Here is a 21,736-nt window from a genome sequence, read left to right as displayed (position 1 = left end):
CTGGAGGCTAGTGGGCGGGGCTCCGGGGCCTCGCCCTTTGCCCTCTGGCGTGTTCACTTCCTGCGCTGGGCATGCGCCGCCCTTCTCTGTGACGTGTTCCCGGGACACGTCACAAGCGCCAAGCTGCATTGCTCAGTGCTTGCCTGACCTCGAGAGGAGTAAGAAGCTCCGGAGGCTCTCTCCGGGTTTTACACTCCAATCTCGCGATCGTTCAGCGCACAGCTACCTCTACATGGGAAACTTGCTTCGTAAGTTTCTTTCCCTGCCCCGCCGCCGTCGCCTGCCAGGCCGTTGTCGCCCGCTGGTCACTCCTGCCTTTGCAGCCGCCCATCCTGGCCGGGACCACCCTGCTGTTCCTGCACTTGCCCCCTGCCCTGGGCACAGGCCATGCCAGCGGCATCGTGGGACTTTACCAGCTAGCTTTCACGTGGAGCCAAAGAGGCGGTATCCGATGCCTCAGGCCATGTGTTCCCCTCTGGGCCTCCTCCCCTTAGTGAACTGGAGGGACCCTCCGAAAAAACCTGTCCTGTCTGCTTGTAATTCCATGATGTTCGGACCCTCGAGAACTGTGAGGATCCCTCCTCCAGGGCGCAGATCGACCGTCCTGCGTTCACTACCTGAGCCCGTAGTCGAGGCTGTGAAGCCGGTACCATCCAATCACCAACCCCCTTCGTGGTCAAAGGGGATGGAGGAGAAGGTCCAAGAAATGCCCAGAGAAGGGATGGAGGATTTTGTAGAGACCAGAGGACAGGATGATGGGAACAGGGCCCCCCAGAGCAGTGGGGATATACCGTTGACATCCAGGCCCCTGGAGACCCGTGGAGTGCTCAGTTCCCACCAATGCAGCCCTGCACCTGTGGGCCAGTCTCCCCATCCCCCGGGAGACAGCTTGGGGGAAAACACTCAGATATCTCCGGTGAGCTCCCCCTCTGAAGGCCCTGTAGTCACCTCCTCACATGGCCCTGCTGACGATGTTGTTCCTCTTCGGAAGCCAGATACAGATGCAGTAAGGCTCTCCGACCCAACCCCGAGCTGCCCCTTGCTGCAGGAGAGATTAACAAAGGAAGTGGTGGCTGAAAACCAGCCTATCCAGAGCGTACCACACTTACCAGGGAAGGAGACAGAGGGTGATAAGCCTACAGGCATCTCATCAAAGTACTCTTTTCCACCAGTATCTGCCACCAGTAGGCCCTGCAAAAGGAAAATATCCATGCCGCTTTTTGTGCCTCTGCCATCACCATTACCACTGCAGTGGGGTAGAGGAGAGTTGCCCCCACCTCCTAAGCTTCCTTGCATAGTTATTGACAAAAACCTGGGCACCTTGAAGAATACCGAGGGTCAGAGGAATAAGATCCTGGAGGATGGAACAGAGATCCTGGCAGGCTGCCGGGCCACTCAACCTGCCCCTTCATCTTCCCTGCCACCAGCCACTCACACTTTCCAAGTCCCTGTTCCTACTCCTGACTTGGCTGACCTATCTGCCAGGCCCCCGATCCCGTCTGTTCCTCCATCTTCCCCAACAGAAAATACTGATCAGGAAACTGATCCTAACTCTCCTCCTCTTAGTTCCAGTCCCACTGGGAAAATTCCACTTAAGAATGGAGACACTCTGCATCCAGTCATCGCTGTAACACCTATTTCTGACCACTCCACACCTCCTAACACCTCAACCTCATTACAGCCGCCTTCCTGCAAAGGAGAATCCCCGACCCCTGCGTGTGTAGATTCTCCGCCTCTTCCAGTCCCTTCCCCAGATAGCCCTGTTTTTGTTCAGGCTATCACTTCAAAGGCAGTTCCTTCTGCCATCACAGCCAAGTCATCTGCAAATTTGACGTCTGATGGTACTTCAGATTCGGATGTCATTGACATGGACACTACTCCTCCTTTTCATGCTATCATTTTCAGATCTCCCCCAGGCCCCGGGGTAAGCTCTCCTTCATTATCCCAGGGCCATTGCAGTAGCAATCAGACACAGACTGCAAAGGTTCCAGTCTCCACCAGCCCATCAACATTGGTGGCCGCCTGGCCCACCCCAGTTCTTAATCAACCCTTCAGCCCCATCATCACCTCTCAGCCCACACATGGGACCCTTGCTGGGCAACATCAGACAATGTGGGTATTTTCCACTGGCTCACCCATCATGAGTTCTGGAATCACCACCACTGCAGTAGTCAACACCTCTGCAAACTGCAACCCTCACTCTGACCCTAATGCTATGGATACCACACCTCCTTCACAGGCCGTTATCTTTCAGTCTCCCCCTCAGTCCAGGACAAGCCAGTTCCCATTCTACAATGCACTTCCTGGTTCTGACAACACACCACCCGGTAGCAGCACTGCCGTGGCCCATAACTCTACCCATTTACCTGCACAGTCAGCCATCACACAGACCTCAATTTCTAACTACTCTGCCCCAGGAATCACCTCTCAGCCCACATTTGGGAACCAGAATGGGCAGCAGGCTGGCAATTTCTACCTGTTGGGAAACCCAGTAGCCCCAACACAAGCTATAGGCCCAACCGCTCCTGTAGCCCAGCTACCCAAAGGTAGCATAATGCAAGCAGGTCTTGCAGGCTCTGCATTTGGCTCTACTGTCAACTACCAGACGGCCTTTGGTTACGTGACAGGTGTTCTCCCTATGGCTGTATCTACCACTACTGGCTCTGCAGTTGCCACTGGGATGCCCAGTGCTGGGGTCAGTAGCTCACTGCTTATACCTACTATTCCGGGCCCACCTGTGTTTATGGGAACTGCAGCCCCCATGGACGGTGGGAGCTTTGGATTTGGGGTGTCCGTCCCAGGTCCCGCTCACTCACAGGCATCTGGAGCACTCAACTATGGGGCAGGACAGAAGGGGGCACCCAGCACCACTTCCGCTCCTCTTTTTGGTCCATCTCAATACAACATGGCTGCAGCTGTAGGAGGGGCAAGTACTGTCCCAGTATTTGGAAATATGGCCTGTTCCACTTTAAATCCAGGCACCTGGGGCCAGCCCATCCAAAACACGGGTGGTGCGGTACTGGGAAAAGACAGCACTGTTCCCACCGTTGGAGGCTCTAGCGTGCCCACTACCCGTAAGCGTACCCAGGGCTCATCCAAACAAAGAAAACCTGCTCCAGGTGGGAGAGCCACCACCAAGGAGAAAAGAAATGTGTCAAGAGACGTGTCTGCTTTCCCCTTAAATCCGAGCACCAAGGGCCAACCCGCCAAAAACACAGGTGGTGCGCGACTGGGAAAAGACAACACTGTTCCCACCGTTGGAGGCTCTAGCATGCCCACTACCCATAAGTATACCCAGGGCTCATCCAAACAAAGAAAACCTGCTCCAGGTGGGAGAACCACCACCACGGTGAATAGACATTTGTCAAGAGGCATGTATGTGTCCCCCTTAAATCTGAGCACCAGGGGCCAATCCCCCCAAAACATGGGTGGTGCAATAGTTGGAAAGAACAATGCTATTCCCACCGTTGGAGGATCTAGCATGCCCACTACCCATAAGTGTACCCAGGGCTCATCCAAACAAAGAAAACCTGCTCCAGGTGGGAGAACCACCACCACAGTGAAGACAGGTTTGTCAAAAGACATGTGTGTCTCCCCTTTACGGAACACCTGCGGCTCACCGGGCCACACGACCTCTGTTGTAGTTGCAAGTACCAGCACCAACTATATCCGTCAACCCACTTCTAGTTCTCACCTCTCTCCAAGCACCTCGGGCCCACCTGCCCAGCATACGGGTGGTGTGAAGGAAAGGAAAATCATCACTCCCAGGACCAAAAAACCTGGTATTCCTGCTTTACATAAGCGTAAACGTGGCCCATCTGATACAAAGAGAGGTGGTAGAGCTGGAGAAGTAACCACATCTATGATGGTAGGCCTCTCTGTCACCAGCTGCCATCAGAACACTCGGAGCCTACCTAGCACTAACATAGGTGGTGCTATGGGGATCAGCACCACATCTACTATGACTGGAAACACTAATGGTCCCCCATGCACACAGACCACATGGAGCGCCCCCAACCACAGCACTGATGGTTCAATGGGGGATAGCGCCATGGAATTTTAGAAATCTCCGTTCGGGACACGTGGGCCTGCCCCTAGTCAGGGTACTCCTCTGACTTTGGAGAAACCAGTAATGTGTTTGGAGGCTCCTGGCCCACTGTCCCTATGCTCTGGGCATGGCACCTTCATAACCTGCCTAGGGCTTCATTGGAACCACCAACCAGTTCCTTTCTTTTGTCACGAGTCTCAACTAATATGGAACACGTATTCCTCGCAAATTATATGTAACAGGAAATGGACTTTGCTGTACCAGAAAGGGGATCGGCCCCTTTAAACGAAACTTAACCTGTTCTCTTTCTACAACAAGTCAGAAGGAACCACCCTGCAGGGGTGTGTGTGTGTTGGAAGGTGAGGGGCACATGAGCCCAGTTTAGAACTACACCAGATTCGAGAAGTTCCAGGGTTGGAGAATAGAAGAAAGCCGCATGGATCATCAGCTGTGTGCGTGCCATCCCTGGCTTGATGTTAACTTGGCTGACCGAAGCTCCGGGCCAGTTTTCCCGAGTCTTGGAACTGGCAGGATGCCACTGCTGTCTACAGATACTTCCTTTCCCCCTACCTATTTGCCTCAATGAACTCTTATCTTTCCCAGATTATGTATATATACTTCTATATCTATAAAATTTTGTTCTTATTAATCTGCCTTTGCTCATGTGTCTTTTTGTCTCAACAGTGGAGAAAGAAGTAACCTATGTGAGTGGTGATGGGTTGAACCATCAACTATGTTTTTTTTTGGTTTGTTTTTGCATTAACTATGCAAAATTTTCTGTACCTCAGTGACTGGGATGTGGAAGTAGCCATGTATTATGGCTGCTAGTGCTGACTCCTGAAGTCTGCATTTTGAGTGTAAGGGATGACAATCCAGGAGGAAATAAGGTTCAAAGGAGGGAAAGATGAGGTGACTCACCCTTGCCTCTTCTCTCTGTGTCTCACTCTCCTCTCCCCCCCACTCTGACCTCCCTAGCAGTGGGATAACCCCTGATGTGTCAAAGGAAGTCACTCTCTATGATTTTAGTTTTAAAAATGTTTAAATGTTTTCTTGTGTGCCTTCTTTTTTTTTTTTTTTAGAAAGGAGTCTTTTTTTTTTTTTAAAGATTATATTTATTTATTTGACAGAGAGAGACATAGCGAGAGAGGGAACAGAAGCAGGGGGAGTGGGAGAGGGAGAAGCAGGCTTCCCGCTGAGCAGGGAGCCCGATGCGGGGCTCGACCCCAGGATCCTGGGATCACGACCTGAGCCGAAGGCAGATGGTAAACGACTGAGCCACCCAGGCGCCCCTCTTGTGTGCCTTCTTATTTAATTTAGACTTAGGCCAGTCATTCTTGTATGTTCCCACTTCACCCAGAGAGGATAGATTTGAGCCTGGAGGAACAAAGGGAGAAAGAGCGCTTGCCTGCTCTGTAATTGTTGTAAATTTCAGTTTACTGAGAATTTATCAGTGCTGCTTAAACGCAGTAGAAAAGATCCTCTTCAATAATCAACCCGGCTCGGATCTAAATCACTAAAGCATCAACTCACATACGTTACAATCATGCCCAGTTCTGGCTGACCCTAAGCTTTTCTGGATCTCCAAGAAACTTAATAAAGGCAAAATTCCTGACTCTCTGGAGCCTTCATTCTAGCTGGAGGGAAGAAAAATACAGACACGTAAATTAGCTGGTAGGGTAGCCAGTTACAAATGCTGTGGAGAATAAAGTAGCACACAGAGCATCAAGATTGTAGGCAGAGAGCGGCACAGCTTTCAATTCTAACAGTGGACAGGATAAGTCTCACTCAAAGTGGAATTTGAACAGGCTAGAGGGAGGTGAATGAATCAAATATATGAGGGGAAAGCATTCCAGATAATGAGAATGATCACTGCAAAGACCCAGAGGAAGGGTACCTGATACCCTCAAGGAGCAGTTATAAACTAATGTGGCTGGCATAGAGTCAGCAGAGGGAGGGAAGAGAGGAGGACAGAGAAGATGTGGGTTGAATTCTCGGCACCATTTATTGGTTGTGCAGTGACAAACGGTAGATCCAACCTTCAAGTGTCTCAGTGAACTCAGGGCTTTTTTCCGTGGCCAATTTACCTTGCAAGATTTTTGGAAGGTTAAAATAAGGTAAGGAAGTAATTTACGAGCCATGTTGTTATTCTTCTATAAATAAGGATAGATGCACAGATGATAGGTAGGTAGGTAGGTAGGTAGGTAGATAGATAGATAGATAGATAGATAGATAGATAGATAGATACCCAGAGAGACGGATGGAGACACGGTATATACATATATATGCATGTTTAATGAGTTCCTTAGGCAATAATGCCTTAGTTGCCTTCACCAAGCAATTCACATAGGAGATCCCATTTTAACAGGAGCATTTAAGTGCCTACTTTTATGAAGTAAACACGTGGAAAAATATGATAACTGAGCTTAAAAATGCACAGCACTGAGCCTAGTGCAACATTTATGAGATTAGCCCTGTAAAAACAAAGAACACCAGCACACAGGGGCTGCTGGACCCCTCCAGGCACCCTGCTGCCTGATTCATTTACTCTAAGTTGTTTATTGCAGTTCCAAAGGATCAAAGCTCCTCCTCCCCGGCTGCAAAGAATCGCCTGCCCTTTGTAGTCAGAACAGCCTCTCAGAAGCAGGTTGAAATCCAGTTTGCTTCTAATAGTCCTGCACCCTCTCTCAGCCGTGCTTGGTGATGTTACCAGGGACAACTTTTAAAAATTCATGCCTCTTGACTGTTTTTCCTGGATTAGTCATAAAGACATACATAAAAATAAACAAGAGACATAAGGTAGGAATGCATAAAATAGTGGAAAAAATCATTGTTAAGTGGAGTCAAGTACCACCACCATTTACTAAAGGTGAACTTTCAAGCAGCAACATTCACATTTTTTTCTGTTATATCTGTAAAATGATAATAAGTAATATGTATATAACTACTTTTCATTTACTGAAATCTGATTTTTATGGCTAGCCACCGTACACCAAGTAACATGCTAAGGCAATATCAACAGATGAAAAAAGTCAGTCCCTGTTCTCAAGCAATGTTGCCTAGGAGAAGACAGAGATATGTAAAAAATACAATTAAAATACAGTGTAGCCAATGCAATAACCAGGCATGCAAAAGTGCAATGGTAGCAAGGAGAGTGTGATCACAACACTAAAAGGACTTCACAATAAAAATACCGTGTAAATTGAGTTTTGAAAAATGCAGTGGGTTTTTCCAGGTGCACAACAGGGAGAAAGGACTTCTTGGAGGATGGAAAAGCATAATCCAATATACTGAACTATTCACATAATCCAGGAAAGTGAAGTGTGGAGTAGCAGGAATAACGATTACATAAATTGGGCATCATGAATCTCTGTAAACAGAAAGCCACTGAACAATGACTCAACTGATAGATCACATCTGCATTTTTGCAAGACTACTTTAATGGAAACTTTGAGGACTCATTCAAGGGAGAAGAAAACAGAATTAGTAACTCCTGCAAGAAATATTAAGGACCTGCCATAAAAACCAGAGAACAAATTAAAAGATATTCAAGAAGCAGAACCCAGTGTGTTTGATGATGAATTCAAATTTGGCGATGAGAAATCAATAGGAAGGTACGAACAATGGTAATCTCAACATTTTGCTTAAAATGTTCTTATCCATATAACAATGTACAAAGAGTTTTTAAAAGTTACAAGAGAGGTGCCTGGGTGGCTCAGTCAGTTAAGCGTCTGCCTTCGACTCAGGTCATGATCCCAGGGCCCTGGGATCGAGCCCCACATCGGGCTCCCTGCTCTGCGGGGGCCCTGCTTCTCCCTCTCTCTCTGCCTCTCCCACTGCTTGTGCTCTCCTGCTCTCTGTCAAATAAATAAATAAAATGTTTAAAAAAAAAAGTTACAAGATAGTAATGCTGTTTCAGTGATCAAGTCTATTGGAATTAATTTGGTGATGGCTCTGAGTTATCTTATCCTTCTATTTCCATGGTCCTTTCTCAAGGATTAAATTATCTGAGGATCTGGCTTTCAGTTATTATTCACAATTTGTTGGTTCTGACATCTTAGTGTTAACAGTTGTTCGGTCATTAAGAAATGGTTTATTATCTTTGTCTTTGTCATCCTTCCATGTCTTCTTTTCTTGAAGTTTTTTGCTTTAGTTTCAATCACACATTTAACCTTTATTTTATTACGGTAAAATATACATAATGTAAAATTTTACTTTATTGTTTTTATTTTTAATTTTTTTTTTTCTGGCAAGATGTCTTCTCAAGAGGTTGTACCCTTTGAATTCCTAGTCAGCAATGAATAGGATTCCCTGTTGTCCCACATCCTTACCAGCAAGTGGTATTGTCAGTTTTTGGTTTTCAAGCCATTTCACTAGATGAGTGGAGTATCCCATTGGTGTTTTATTTTTCTCTAATGCACAATGCATATCATTTTCCAATAATTCACCAATGTTGAGCAATTTATATATACTTATTTCTCATTTATATATACTATCCATTAAGGTGTCTACTCATGTTGCCTTATTCATTTTAATTAATTTGAGGAGTTTATGTTCTTATTGTGAAGTTTTGTTTTTGTTTTTTTTACTACTTCTTTGAATATTCTGCATGCATATCTTTCTTTAGATACATGTTTTGAAAATATATTCTCCTAGCCAGGGGCTTGCCTTTCCATTCTTTGAACACTGTCTTTCACAGAATGGACATTTTAAAATTTAATGGTCCACATTATCAATTTTTCTTCTTTCATGGATCACACTTTTTGTGTTGTATATAAAAACTGTGCTTCAATCACACATTTAGTCTTTCTTTTATGGTGGCAAAATACACATAAAATTTTAAATATACAATTCAGTGGCATTAAGTGCATTCACAATGTTGTATAACCATCACCACCATCCATCTCCAGAACTTTATCATCCCAAAGTGAAACTCTATACCCATAAAAACAACAACCCCCCAATACCCCCTCAGCCCAACTCCTAGAAACCACTATTCTACTTTCTGTTTCTATGAATTTGCCTATTCTAAATATCTCAGCTAGGTGGAATCATATACTTGCCCTTTTGTAACTGGCTTACTTCACTTAGCATAATGTTTTCAAGGTTCATCCATGTTGTAGCATGTATCAGAATGTCATTACTTTTTAAGGCTGAATAATATTCCATTATATGTATATATCATACCTAGTAGGTACAATAAATACATGTATTATAGTAAAACGTAAAAATACTTATTTGGTATTAGAAATCTGAGATAACTACTTTTCTATTTTGAGGAAATTTGTCTAATAATGATTATATTTTATCAGGAGCTCAATATCACTCTGAGAAGGTGAGCTTAACCCCCACACTGACTCACTGAATGTCTTTCTTAACATGAAATATAGAAACCTGAATGTACTCTCTAAAAAAGGCTTATCTGGCATAAATTTCAGACAGCAAGAAGAAAACCTCAAGAGGTTCAGTATTTTAGTTCAGAGAAGCAACCAGAAATTTAGATGATTATGTGGCACTGATAGGACTTGTTTGACATGAAAACAGAACTGTAAATCTTACAGGATCAGATGACCGTGTGAGAATTTCAAAACTTCCTGCCATTAATTGGAAATCCCATAAGAATAGCCTCTCTTGGGGCGCCTGGGTGGCTCAGTCGTTAAGCGGCTGCCTTCGGCTCAGGTCATGATCCCAGGGTCCTGGGATCGAGCCCCGCATCGAGCTCCCTGCTCAGCGGGAAGCCTGCTTCTCCCTCTCCCACTCCCCATGCTTGTGTTCCTGCTCTCACTGTCTCTGTCTCTGTCAAATAAATAAATAAAATCTTTAAAAAAAAAAAAAAAAAAGAATAGCCTCTCTTAAACATACTGATAATATGCTTCACAGCTTAATATTCAGAAGCCTATATTTTGGCTAAATGAGCTTCAGAAAAAAAAGAGACTGGTGGTTTAGTTCCATCTACTTTGGAGCCTCTGGTTAAATCATCTACTTCTGCTGTGTTCTGTCATCTTATCATTTGTAAAACTGAGGCAGCTCTAAAAACGTGTTGCACAGCTTCATGTGTAGTTGTCTTCATTTGTTTAGAATACTGGTAGCATCTAAAATATTACTCAAAGAATGCACATGCCATCTTGAATCATCTAGCACAACTCTTTCAAAATAAAGAAAAGGAAAGGGGCCCAAAATAACTACGAGTTTCCCAAAGGGACACAATTATTTTATGGCACATCTGGAACGAGAACCATGTTATCGGCCATCCCACTCCATTATTCTTTTATTGGGTTCTGAATAATACAGAGAAAGAAAAGTCCTCCATTCTACGTAGCTGGTGCAGGACTTGGCAAGACTGGAATTGGAGCACTGCACATTAAGAAGTATCTGGAAAATTCTTAAAACTAAATGAGATATATACTAGGTACATAGAAAACAGTGGTACCTGAAGATCTTTCTATAGACAGAGCAGAATTGGTAACTGAAGGTATGTATGGGCTGTAGTTCCAAACAGGTTAGGTGAATTCCCATTTCCTGGTATCTTGGAGGTTCCACCCCAATATACAACATTAAACTAAAATAAACATTTGACCTAGATCATATTTAATTCTGCATGCTCATATAAGCTAACAAAATATCCCAGGTATCATTTATGTTGTCATTTATTTTTTATCTTGATTTTGAATTTCTAAGTTTTTCCAAGCAAGAGGCTGGAGAAAGATATATGGGAGGCGGCAGATAGAAAATAAGCTCATTTCATTTACCATGAAAATTAAGGTCCAAACAAATTCTTCATAGCTACAAGTGTCCAAACCAACTATTTTCATTTTATAGGTAAGGCTTCTGGAAAAATCATGCTGAAGGACTTCCAATTACCCCAAAGCCCCTTATCTGTTTCAATACATGTCACTATATACTATGGGAATTCTGAGCGGCAGAGGAAGACACCCTGGCTAAACATCCACATGCCTATAATACAGATATGATGGTCTCAACCCATCCTAAACGTGTTAGAGCCTACTTTTTCCATTACTAATATTAACGGAGGACAAAACAATATACTTTTGCTTGTATAAGCTAACTCACTTCTTCATTAAAATGGATGGCCCATAAATAAGTCTGTAGTGTGGGCATCACTGGATGCTGAATGAATTTTTGTGGGTCTTATTAATGTCATGGGTTTCTAGGGAGGATCCACTCAAAAACTCTGAGTCTAGTTTGACATTTACAACTAAATTATTATGTAACCTTGAGCAAAGTAAGTTCATCATAAAGGAAGCATCATAAAGGAAGGATATTAATACTTGCTATCCCTACTTTGAGGGTCTCTTGTAAAGTATTAAAGTAATAGAGGTAAATATGAACGCATGTATTTTCACTGTTATTTGTACACACTTGAAAAATAACTCTACCAATGCACTATAAAAATCTAGATGATGTGTGTCGCCAAACTAGTTCCCAGTGCTTCCATTAAACTTACTTAAATTAACAAAAACCTATGTATTAGGTTAGTTGTCAGAGAACTACAAATACTGCTTCTTGCAGTACCTTGTCCCAACCTTCCTCTTAGCATCAATCCTCAATTCAGAAACCCTGGAGATTTGTTCATTAATTTATGCACACAATTATTCATTCAGTCAAGAAAATTTATTGATCCTTTACCAGATTTCAGGCACTGTTCTTCAGTATGTTTTATAGATATGGTTAGGGAATATAGTAGTGAACAACACAGATGAATATCCCCTCTCTCTAGTGGGGGGGGAGGTAAAAATAAAGAAGCAAATATATAAACTTAAGTACAAACATATAAATAAGAATTAAATAAATGGATAAAATAACTAGCATGTCAGGTAAGTGCTAAAGGGAACTAGAAAGCAGGGAAGGGAGATGAACATTGTTAGTTGATGGGAAGAGGTTGCAATTTGCAATTAAGTGATAAACGAAGGCTTTATGGGGAAGATAAAAAATGTTTTAAAGCTTTTTGGGTTCTTTTTTTTTTTTTAATCATTTTATTTATTTGAGAGAGAGTGCATGCAAGAGTGGGGGAGGGAGAGGGGCAAGTAGACCACTGAGCAGGAGCTTGATGAGGAGCTGGATCTCACGACCCTGAGATCATGACCTGAGTTGAAACCAAAAGTCAGATGCCTAACCAACTGAGCCACCCAGTTGCCACTGGGGATGATGAAATTTAAGAAAGAACATAAAGTGAATGTGGGAGACAGCAATGTACATATTTGGAGACTGAATGTTACAAGCAGAGGCAACAGTCAGATGGAAAGCAGAGGCAAGGGTGTACTTGGAATAGTCAAGGAACAGAAAGAATGTCAGGGTGTGGAGGACAGAGTGAGCAAAGTGGAGAGGAGAAGGAAGAACTCAGAAAGGAAGTTGGAGGCCTAGATTGCTAAGGCTGTAGAGGAATTTTGAGGATTTCGTTTTTGTCTTGAGTGAGCAGCTAAAGAGATTTAAGTGATATGATCTGAACTATGTTTTAACAGAAGCTCTCTGGATGCCATATTAGAGGCTGAAGGCGAGTAAAGACAAGATCAGGAAGACCAAAGATTGGTTTAAAGAAGTGAATTATTGGAGCATCTGGGTGGCTCAGTTGGTTAAGCATCTGCCTTTGGCTCAGGTCTTGATTCCAGGGTCCTGGGATGGAGCCCTGCCCTGCTCAGCGGGGAGTCTGCTTCTCCCTCTCCCTCTGCCCTTCCCCTGCTTGTGCTCTTTCTCACTCTCTCAAATAAATAAAATATTAAAAAAAAAAAAAAAAAAGAAGTGAATTACTCAAAGAGATGTACCTTCTACTCCGTGAAGATGTAGAGCAGGGATTAGTGAATAATGGCTCACAGGTCAAATCGGGGTCTTAGCCTGTTTTTGTATGATCTATGAGATAATAATGGTTCTTACATTTTGAAAGGTTGCTGAAGAAGGAGAGTAAGAGGCTACAGAAACTGTACATGGCCCACAAAGCCTAAAATATTTAAAACTTGAAAAATGTTTTCCAGTACCTGATACAAAGCTGGCTGGTAGTAGGTCCCTGACAAAACTGGAAGGAGGAATACATGAGTAAATTACTTGCTGAAAATATTATAAAGTTATACAGGTGTCAAGGAACATTTGTGTTTTTACCCCTAACCTTCAAAAATAATGTCATTTCCATTGATCTATTGAAAAATAGTCTGTTTTTCAAAACAGTAAACCAGAAGGCATTTTCTCACATAAGCAATGTCATAAACAACTTTCAAAGTGAAATAGCAAAAAATAAAAAATAAAAAATTTTTATAAAACTTTAACCTTTACATTTTCATGTCATTATCTCATTTAATCCTCAAATCAACTCCATGAGATAGATATTATTTTCCCATTAGAAATTACTACATCTTAAATCCTTAGTGATTTCTCAATAAAAGTTGAAATCTTGAATGTTACATCTGTGAATGCTGAGGTTCGGTTTTTTTTTTTTTCCTATGGGAATACTGGATGCTAAAATCAACAGGTATTTTCAGTTCTAGATGGTAGACCAGAAAAACATACTTACTTTCTGTTCCTTCTGAAATCATATTTAATCAAAGTATAGAAATACCAAAATTAATACCAATCAAAGCCAAGAGATTGTGGAAGTCATCAGCCACAGAAAGATTTTGATACATTTCTAGAAGGCAAAAAGTGAAAAGTAGGAGTGATGAATAGAATGATCAAGAAAAGACCACCCTGAGAAGGGGCTGCACAAAGCCAGTTTACTTCTGCTGAGTCTTGGTTATAGTAAAGAGAAGAGAGAAGAGGAGCTGAAAACAAGGAGACAAAAGTTATTTTAGGGAATAAAAGTTCATTTAATGAGCTCCATGGATCATTCGGTCTGCCCTCCATATTACTCTGTATGAATTACAACAGACTGCTGGCAAGCAAGACAAGGCAACAGGGAATGAGTGGTCAACCACAGGTTGTTAGCTATAGTTCACTGTCACTACTACAAATTCCATCCAAGGCTGCCCACCCATGGCTTCATTTGCCATAACTGGAGATTACCGCTTTATAAATTGTCAAATGAGAAGTAATCTTCCTGGCAACTATAAATTGTTGTTATTAAAATATTTTTATTAATGATTAAATTAATCATTTAAAAAAATTACCTTGACAAATTCTGTCTCAACATGTTTGCTTCTGCCAAGCCATATTATCTCAGAATAACCACTTGCCATCTAAATTATTTTGCCTTACAAGGACAAGTAAGAGAATGGCCTATATTTCAAAAATGCACCTTGTCCCTATTCCCATTTGACAAGAAAAATAAAGAGGTAGATTTTTCTGGGATATCCTTGTCCAAATTTCCTTTTATTGTCCTGAAGTCCTAATACTCATCATATGTTTAATACTTCCTTCTTGGGAAAAAAAAAAAGAAATAATATGACTGTAATTTATTGTTTTCAAATATGTCTGATGTGACCACCTTTTTCAGAGTTTCTATAAGAAATCTTTGCCCAAAATTTGTACAAACTTGCTATTTTTGTTCAAACAAACAAAATCAAGAAATTGTTCCTTATTGACCTCTTCTCAAATGATATCAAGGAATTATGGATAAATGTCATAGCTGTAAATCATTTCTGCTCCTAGAGAGGTTAGAAAGGGCTTATAATATTTCTCCTTTTTTTCGAAGAGAATGTGGGTCTGAGTGAGACCTTTTGCGTCCTGCCAACCTCAAAGTTTGTTGGGGATGGAAGTCCAAATTTGCTCTAACATACTGTAAAAGGAATCTCATCAACAGAGCTCTAAAACTAATTTTGTAACAAATGAATCATGTCCAATGCTATTTTAAATATAAAAAATAAATATATATAAAACTTTATAATGTGTATATATTTTTTTACTGATCATATGATTCTTGGTTCTGAAACTTCTGCATGTCATATTCCTAATGTCCTACATCAGCCCCATGAGAGAGAAAACACTTAAGTGAAGTAAGCCAAAGGGGCGCCTGGGTGGCTCAGTCAGTTAAGCGTCTGCCTTCAGCTCAGGTCATAATCCCAGGGTCCTGGGATCAAGCCCCACATCGGGCTCCCTGCTCAGCGTGAGGCTGCTTCTCCCTCTGCCTTCTGCTCCCCCTGCTTGTGCTCTCTCTCTGACAAATAAATAAATAGAATCTTTAAAAAACAACAACAACAACAACGAAGTAAGCCAAAGAAACGAGGTTCAAACTAGGTAAAGCCACATATAGGACAGGATTTTTAAAATCTTTATCATGCTGAAGTTTCCGGCTCCTAGACAATAATATATGTCTCCCTTGCCAAACACCCAAGAGTATGTCTCCTCTCTTGGGCATAAGAATTTCTAGAATTCCATTTAGGTGCCAACAGTGTGAGGTGAAGAGTGAACCTGGCTGGCATTCTCACAATGACCAAATTGTGTTGATCTTACTTTAACCCATTACATAGCTCCATTATTAACTTGCAATGAATGATGTATTTGCTTTCTAGACATGAATGAAATGCCTTACTAGACATATTCCTAGAAGGCCAGAGAAACCAGCTTCTAATCCATATGGAATAATCCACTGGTGCATTCCTTTCAGGTAGATCACAATTTATCTATATCTTTATATATTTACATAAAATCTTCACATATAATCTTACATATTTGGATCCTTCAAAGTAGACCAAAGACCAAAGCGGGGCTGCAAGGCTGAATTACGACTGTAGGATAGTGCTATGCTGACAACTGGTGGTCCATGACCTCCGTCTTCTGGGATCAGAATCCAGTGTGGTCCCTGATCAATTTGAACAAAAGAAGACTTCATACTGGGCAGCGCCTGTGCTCATTATAAGTACAGCACTGTGCTAAGTACCCTAAGAACTATCAAAAATAAAAATTAAAAAAAAAAAAAAATGGTAACACACACTCCAGAGTAAAAGCTCTGGGATCACTCGGGCTGGGTTCGAATTCCGGCTAAGGCATTACCATCTTTGTGACCCCAGAAGCGGTCTACATTATTGTTTTGCCAAATTCCTAAAAAGAAAGAAAGAACTTGCCTGCCAGAAAGGGAGGTCATGGGATGCAGCCTCTAGTCGGGTCAGGGTTCAGAGTCGGCTCTGAAACCGCCGCCACCTGGCAGGTGACTCTGGTGGCCTGGCTCCAGGCCTCGCAGGGAAGCAGGGCAGTTCCCTCAGGCAGCGGGCCATCCCCTCGCAGCGTTGGGAAGCTCCCATGCTTGGCTTGTTTGGCTTGCTCGGGGAAAGCGCTGGCGACACACACCCAGGTGCTGAAGGGCCCGGGGGCCACCGCAGTCCCACACAGTCCCACACAGTCCCACCCAGTACACCCCGCGGTGGCCATGTTGGTGCTAACCAACTCCCAAAGGCAGCAGGAAGTCCCAAGGCTGGAGGCTAGTGGGCGGGGCTCCGGGGCCTCGCCCTTTGCCCTCTGGCGTGTTCACTTCCTGCGCTGGGCATGCGCCGCCCTTCTCTGTGACGTGTTCCCGGGACACGTCACAAGCGCCAAGCTGCATTGCTCAGTGCTTGCCTGACCTCGAGAGGAGTAAGAAGCTCCGGAGGCTCTCTCCGGGTTTTACACTCCAATCTCGCGATCGTTCAGCGCACAGCTACCTCTACATGGGAAACTTGCTTCGTAAGTTTCTTTCCCTGCCCCGCCGCCGTCGCCTGCCAGGCCGTTGTCGCCCGCTGGTCACTCCTGCCTTTGCAGCCGCCCATCCTGGCCGGGACCACCCTGCTGTTCCTGCACTTGCCCCCTGCCCTGGGCACAGGCCATGCCAGCGGCATCGTGGGACTTTACCAGCTAGCTTTCACGTGGAGCCAAAGAGGCGGTATCCGATGCCTCAGGCCATGTGTTCCCCTCTGGGCCTCCTCCCCTTAGTGAACTGGAGGGACCCTCCGAAAAAACCTGTCCTGTCTGCTTGTAATTCCATGATGTTCGGACCCTCGAGAACTGTGAGGATCCCTCCTCCAGGGCGCAGATCGACCGTCCTGCGTTCACTACCTGAGCCCGTAGTCGAGGCTGTGAAGCCGGTACCATCCAATCACCAACCCCCTTCGTGGTCAAAGGGGATGGAGGAGAAGGTCCAAGAAATGCCCAGAGAAGGGATGGAGGATTTTGTAGAGACCAGAGGACAGGATGATGGGAACAGGGCCCCCCAGAGCAGTGGGGATATACCGTTGACATCCAGGCCCCTGGAGACCCGTGGAGTGCTCAGTTCCCACCAATGCAGCCCTGCACCTGTGGGCCAGTCTCCCCATCCCCCGGGAGACAGCTTGGGGGAAAACACTCAGATATCTCCGGTGAGCTCCCCCTCTGAAGGCCCTGTAGTCACCTCCTCACATGGCCCTGCTGACGATGTTGTTCCTCTTCGGAAGCCAGATACAGATGCAGTAAGGCTCTCCGACCCAACCCCGAGCTGCCCCTTGCTGCAGGAGAGATTAACAAAGGAAGTGGTGGCTGAAAACCAGCCTATCCAGAGCGTACCACACTTACCAGGGAAGGAGACAGAGGGTGATAAGCCTACAGGCATCTCATCAAAGTACTCTTTTCCACCAGTATCTGCCACCAGTAGGCCCTGCAAAAGGAAAATATCCATGCCGCTTTTTGTGCCTCTGCCATCACCATTACCACTGCAGTGGGGTAGAGGAGAGTTGCCCCCACCTCCTAAGCTTCCTTGCATAGTTATTGACAAAAACCTGGGCACCTTGAAGAATACCGAGGGTCAGAGGAATAAGATCCTGGAGGATGGAACAGAGATCCTGGCAGGCTGCCGGGCCACTCAACCTGCCCCTTCATCTTCCCTGCCACCAGCCACTCACACTTTCCAAGTCCCTGTTCCTACTCCTGACTTGGCTGACCTATCTGCCAGGCCCCCGATCCCGTCTGTTCCTCCATCTTCCCCAACAGAAAATACTGATCAGGAAACTGATCCTAACTCTCCTCCTCTTAGTTCCAGTCCCACTGGGAAAATTCCACTTAAGAATGGAGACACTCTGCATCCAGTCATCGCTGTAACACCTATTTCTGACCACTCCACACCTCCTAACACCTCAACCTCATTACAGCCGCCTTCCTGCAAAGGAGAATCCCCGACCCCTGCGTGTGTAGATTCTCCGCCTCTTCCAGTCCCTTCCCCAGATAGCCCTGTTTTTGTTCAGGCTATCACTTCAAAGGCAGTTCCTTCTGCCATCACAGCCAAGTCATCTGCAAATTTGACGTCTGATGGTACTTCAGATTCGGATGTCATTGACATGGACACTACTCCTCCTTTTCATGCTATCATTTTCAGATCTCCCCCAGGCCCCGGGGTAAGCTCTCCTTCATTATCCCAGGGCCATTGCAGTAGCAATCAGACACAGACTGCAAAGGTTCCAGTCTCCACCAGCCCATCAACATTGGTGGCCGCCTGGCCCACCCCAGTTCTTAATCAACCCTTCAGCCCCATCATCACCTCTCAGCCCACACATGGGACCCTTGCTGGGCAACATCAGACAATGTGGGTATTTTCCACTGGCTCACCCATCATGAGTTCTGGAATCACCACCACTGCAGTAGTCAACACCTCTGCAAACTGCAACCCTCACTCTGACCCTAATGCTATGGATACCACACCTCCTTCACAGGCCGTTATCTTTCAGTCTCCCCCTCAGTCCAGGACAAGCCAGTTCCCATTCTACAATGCACTTCCTGGTTCTGACAACACACCACCCGGTAGCAGCACTGCCGTGGCCCATAACTCTACCCATTTACCTGCACAGTCAGCCATCACACAGACCTCAATTTCTAACTACTCTGCCCCAGGAATCACCTCTCAGCCCACATTTGGGAACCAGAATGGGCAGCAGGCTGGCAATTTCTACCTGTTGGGAAACCCAGTAGCCCCAACACAAGCTATAGGCCCAACCGCTCCTGTAGCCCAGCTACCCAAAGGTAGCATAATGCAAGCAGGTCTTGCAGGCTCTGCATTTGGCTCTACTGTCAACTACCAGACGGCCTTTGGTTACGTGACAGGTGTTCTCCCTATGGCTGTATCTACCACTACTGGCTCTGCAGTTGCCACTGGGATGCCCAGTGCTGGGGTCAGTAGCTCACTGCTTATACCTACTATTCCGGGCCCACCTGTGTTTATGGGAACTGCAGCCCCCATGGACGGTGGGAGCTTTGGATTTGGGGTGTCCGTCCCAGGTCCCGCTCACTCACAGGCATCTGGAGCACTCAACTATGGGGCAGGACAGAAGGGGGCACCCAGCACCACTTCCGCTCCTCTTTTTGGTCCATCTCAATACAACATGGCTGCAGCTGTAGGAGGGGCAAGTACTGTCCCAGTATTTGGAAATATGGCCTGTTCCACTTTAAATCCAGGCACCTGGGGCCAGCCCATCCAAAACACGGGTGGTGCGGTACTGGGAAAAGACAGCACTGTTCCCACCGTTGGAGGCTCTAGCGTGCCCACTACCCGTAAGCGTACCCAGGGCTCATCCAAACAAAGAAAACCTGCTCCAGGTGGGAGAGCCACCACCAAGGAGAAAAGAAATGTGTCAAGAGACGTGTCTGCTTTCCCCTTAAATCCGAGCACCAAGGGCCAACCCGCCAAAAACACAGGTGGTGCGCGACTGGGAAAAGACAACACTGTTCCCACCGTTGGAGGCTCTAGCATGCCCACTACCCATAAGTATACCCAGGGCTCATCCAAACAAAGAAAACCTGCTCCAGGTGGGAGAACCACCACCACGGTGAATAGACATTTGTCAAGAGGCATGTATGTGTCCCCCTTAAATCTGAGCACCAGGGGCCAATCCCCCCAAAACATGGGTGGTGCAATAGTTGGAAAGAACAATGCTATTCCCACCGTTGGAGGATCTAGCATGCCCACTACCCATAAGTGTACCCAGGGCTCATCCAAACAAAGAAAACCTGCTCCAGGTGGGAGAACCACCACCACAGTGAAGACAGGTTTGTCAAAAGACATGTGTGTCTCCCCTTTACGGAACACCTGCGGCTCACCGGGCCACACGACCTCTGTTGTAGTTGCAAGTACCAGCACCAACTATATCCGTCAACCCACTTCTAGTTCTCACCTCTCTCCAAGCACCTCGGGCCCACCTGCCCAGCATACGGGTGGTGTGAAGGAAAGGAAAATCATCACTCCCAGGACCAAAAAACCTGGTATTCCTGCTTTACATAAGCGTAAACGTGGCCCATCTGATACAAAGAGAGGTGGTAGAGCTGGAGAAGTAACCACATCTATGATGGTAGGCCTCTCTGTCACCAGCTGCCATCAGAACACTCGGAGCCTACCTAGCACTAACATAGGTGGTGCTATGGGGATCAGCACCACATCTACTATGACTGGAAACACTAATGGTCCCCCATGCACACAGACCACATGGAGCGCCCCCAACCACAGCACTGATGGTTCAATGGGGGATAGCGCCATGGAATTTTAGAAATCTCCGTTCGGGACACGTGGGCCTGCCCCTAGTCAGGGTACTCCTCTGACTTTGGAGAAACCAGTAATGTGTTTGGAGGCTCCTGGCCCACTGTCCCTATGCTCTGGGCATGGCACCTTCATAACCTGCCTAGGGCTTCATTGGAACCACCAACCAGTTCCTTTCTTTTGTCACGAGTCTCAACTAATATGGAACACGTATTCCTCGCAAATTATATGTAACAGGAAATGGACTTTGCTGTACCAGAAAGGGGATCGGCCCCTTTAAACGAAACTTAACCTGTTCTCTTTCTACAACAAGTCAGAAGGAACCACCCTGCAGGGGTGTGTGTGTGTTGGAAGGTGAGGGGCACATGAGCCCAGTTTAGAACTACACCAGATTCGAGAAGTTCCAGGGTTGGAGAATAGAAGAAAGCCGCATGGATCATCAGCTGTGTGCGTGCCATCCCTGGCTTGATGTTAACTTGGCTGACCGAAGCTCCGGGCCAGTTTTCCCGAGTCTTGGAACTGGCAGGATGCCACTGCTGTCTACAGATACTTCCTTTCCCCCTACCTATTTGCCTCAATGAACTCTTATCTTTCCCAGATTATGTATATATACTTCTATATCTATAAAATTTTGTTCTTATTAATCTGCCTTTGCTCATGTGTCTTTTTGTCTCAACAGTGGAGAAAGAAGTAACCTATGTGAGTGGTGATGGGTTGAACCATCAACTATGTTTTTTTTTGGTTTGTTTTTGCATTAACTATGCAAAATTTTCTGTACCTCAGTGACTGGGATGTGGAAGTAGCCATGTATTATGGCTGCTAGTGCTGACTCCTGAAGTCTGCATTTTGAGTGTAAGGGATGACAATCCAGGAGGAAATAAGGTTCAAAGGAGGGAAAGATGAGGTGACTCACCCTTGCCTCTTCTCTCTGTGTCTCACTCTCCTCTCCCCCCCACTCTGACCTCCCTAGCAGTGGGATAACCCCTGATGTGTCAAAGGAAGTCACTCTCTATGATTTTAGTTTTAAAAATGTTTAAATGTTTTCTTGTGTGCCTTCTTTTTTTTTTTTTTTAGAAAGGAGTCTTTTTTTTTTTTTAAAGATTATATTTATTTATTTGACAGAGAGAGACATAGCGAGAGAGGGAACAGAAGCAGGGGGAGTGGGAGAGGGAGAAGCAGGCTTCCCGCTGAGCAGGGAGCCCGATGCGGGGCTCGACCCCAGGATCCTGGGATCACGACCTGAGCCGAAGGCAGATGGTAAACGACTGAGCCACCCAGGCGCCCCT

The 21,736-nt window shown here is 45.2% G+C and overlaps 2 protein-coding genes across 2 annotated transcripts; both read left to right on the top strand.

Moving 5' to 3' along the window:
* The first annotated feature begins 232 nt into the window (after window positions 1-232).
* LOC144380136 (nuclear pore-associated protein 1-like) lies at window positions 233-4,063 on the top strand. Its single transcript, XM_078062193.1, has one exon. The coding sequence runs from the start codon at window positions 233-235 to the stop codon at window positions 4,061-4,063; it is 3,831 nt and encodes a 1,276-aa protein (XP_077918319.1).
* A 12,566-nt stretch (window positions 4,064-16,629) lies between these two features.
* Window positions 16,630-20,460, top strand: LOC118535437 (nuclear pore-associated protein 1). The gene has a single exon (XM_036091767.2). The coding sequence runs from the start codon at window positions 16,630-16,632 to the stop codon at window positions 20,458-20,460; it is 3,831 nt and encodes a 1,276-aa protein (XP_035947660.1).
* Window positions 20,461-21,736: the final 1,276 nt, after the last annotated feature.

The sequence above is a fragment of the Halichoerus grypus genome, chromosome 14 (genome assembly GCF_964656455.1).
Source record: "Halichoerus grypus chromosome 14, mHalGry1.hap1.1, whole genome shotgun sequence".
NCBI classification, from domain to species: domain Eukaryota; kingdom Metazoa; phylum Chordata; class Mammalia; order Carnivora; family Phocidae; genus Halichoerus; species Halichoerus grypus.
Note: the sequence above shows the minus strand (reverse complement) of the source record. Positions and strands in the feature narration are given on the sequence as shown.

Excerpts from the sequence above, each read along its gene's own strand:
- LOC144380136 (XM_078062193.1), top strand. The coding sequence starts at position 233 with ATGGGAAACTTGCTTCGTAAGTTTCTTTCCCTGCCCCGCCGCCGTCGC.
- LOC118535437 (XM_036091767.2), top strand. The coding sequence starts at position 16,630 with ATGGGAAACTTGCTTCGTAAGTTTCTTTCCCTGCCCCGCCGCCGTCGC.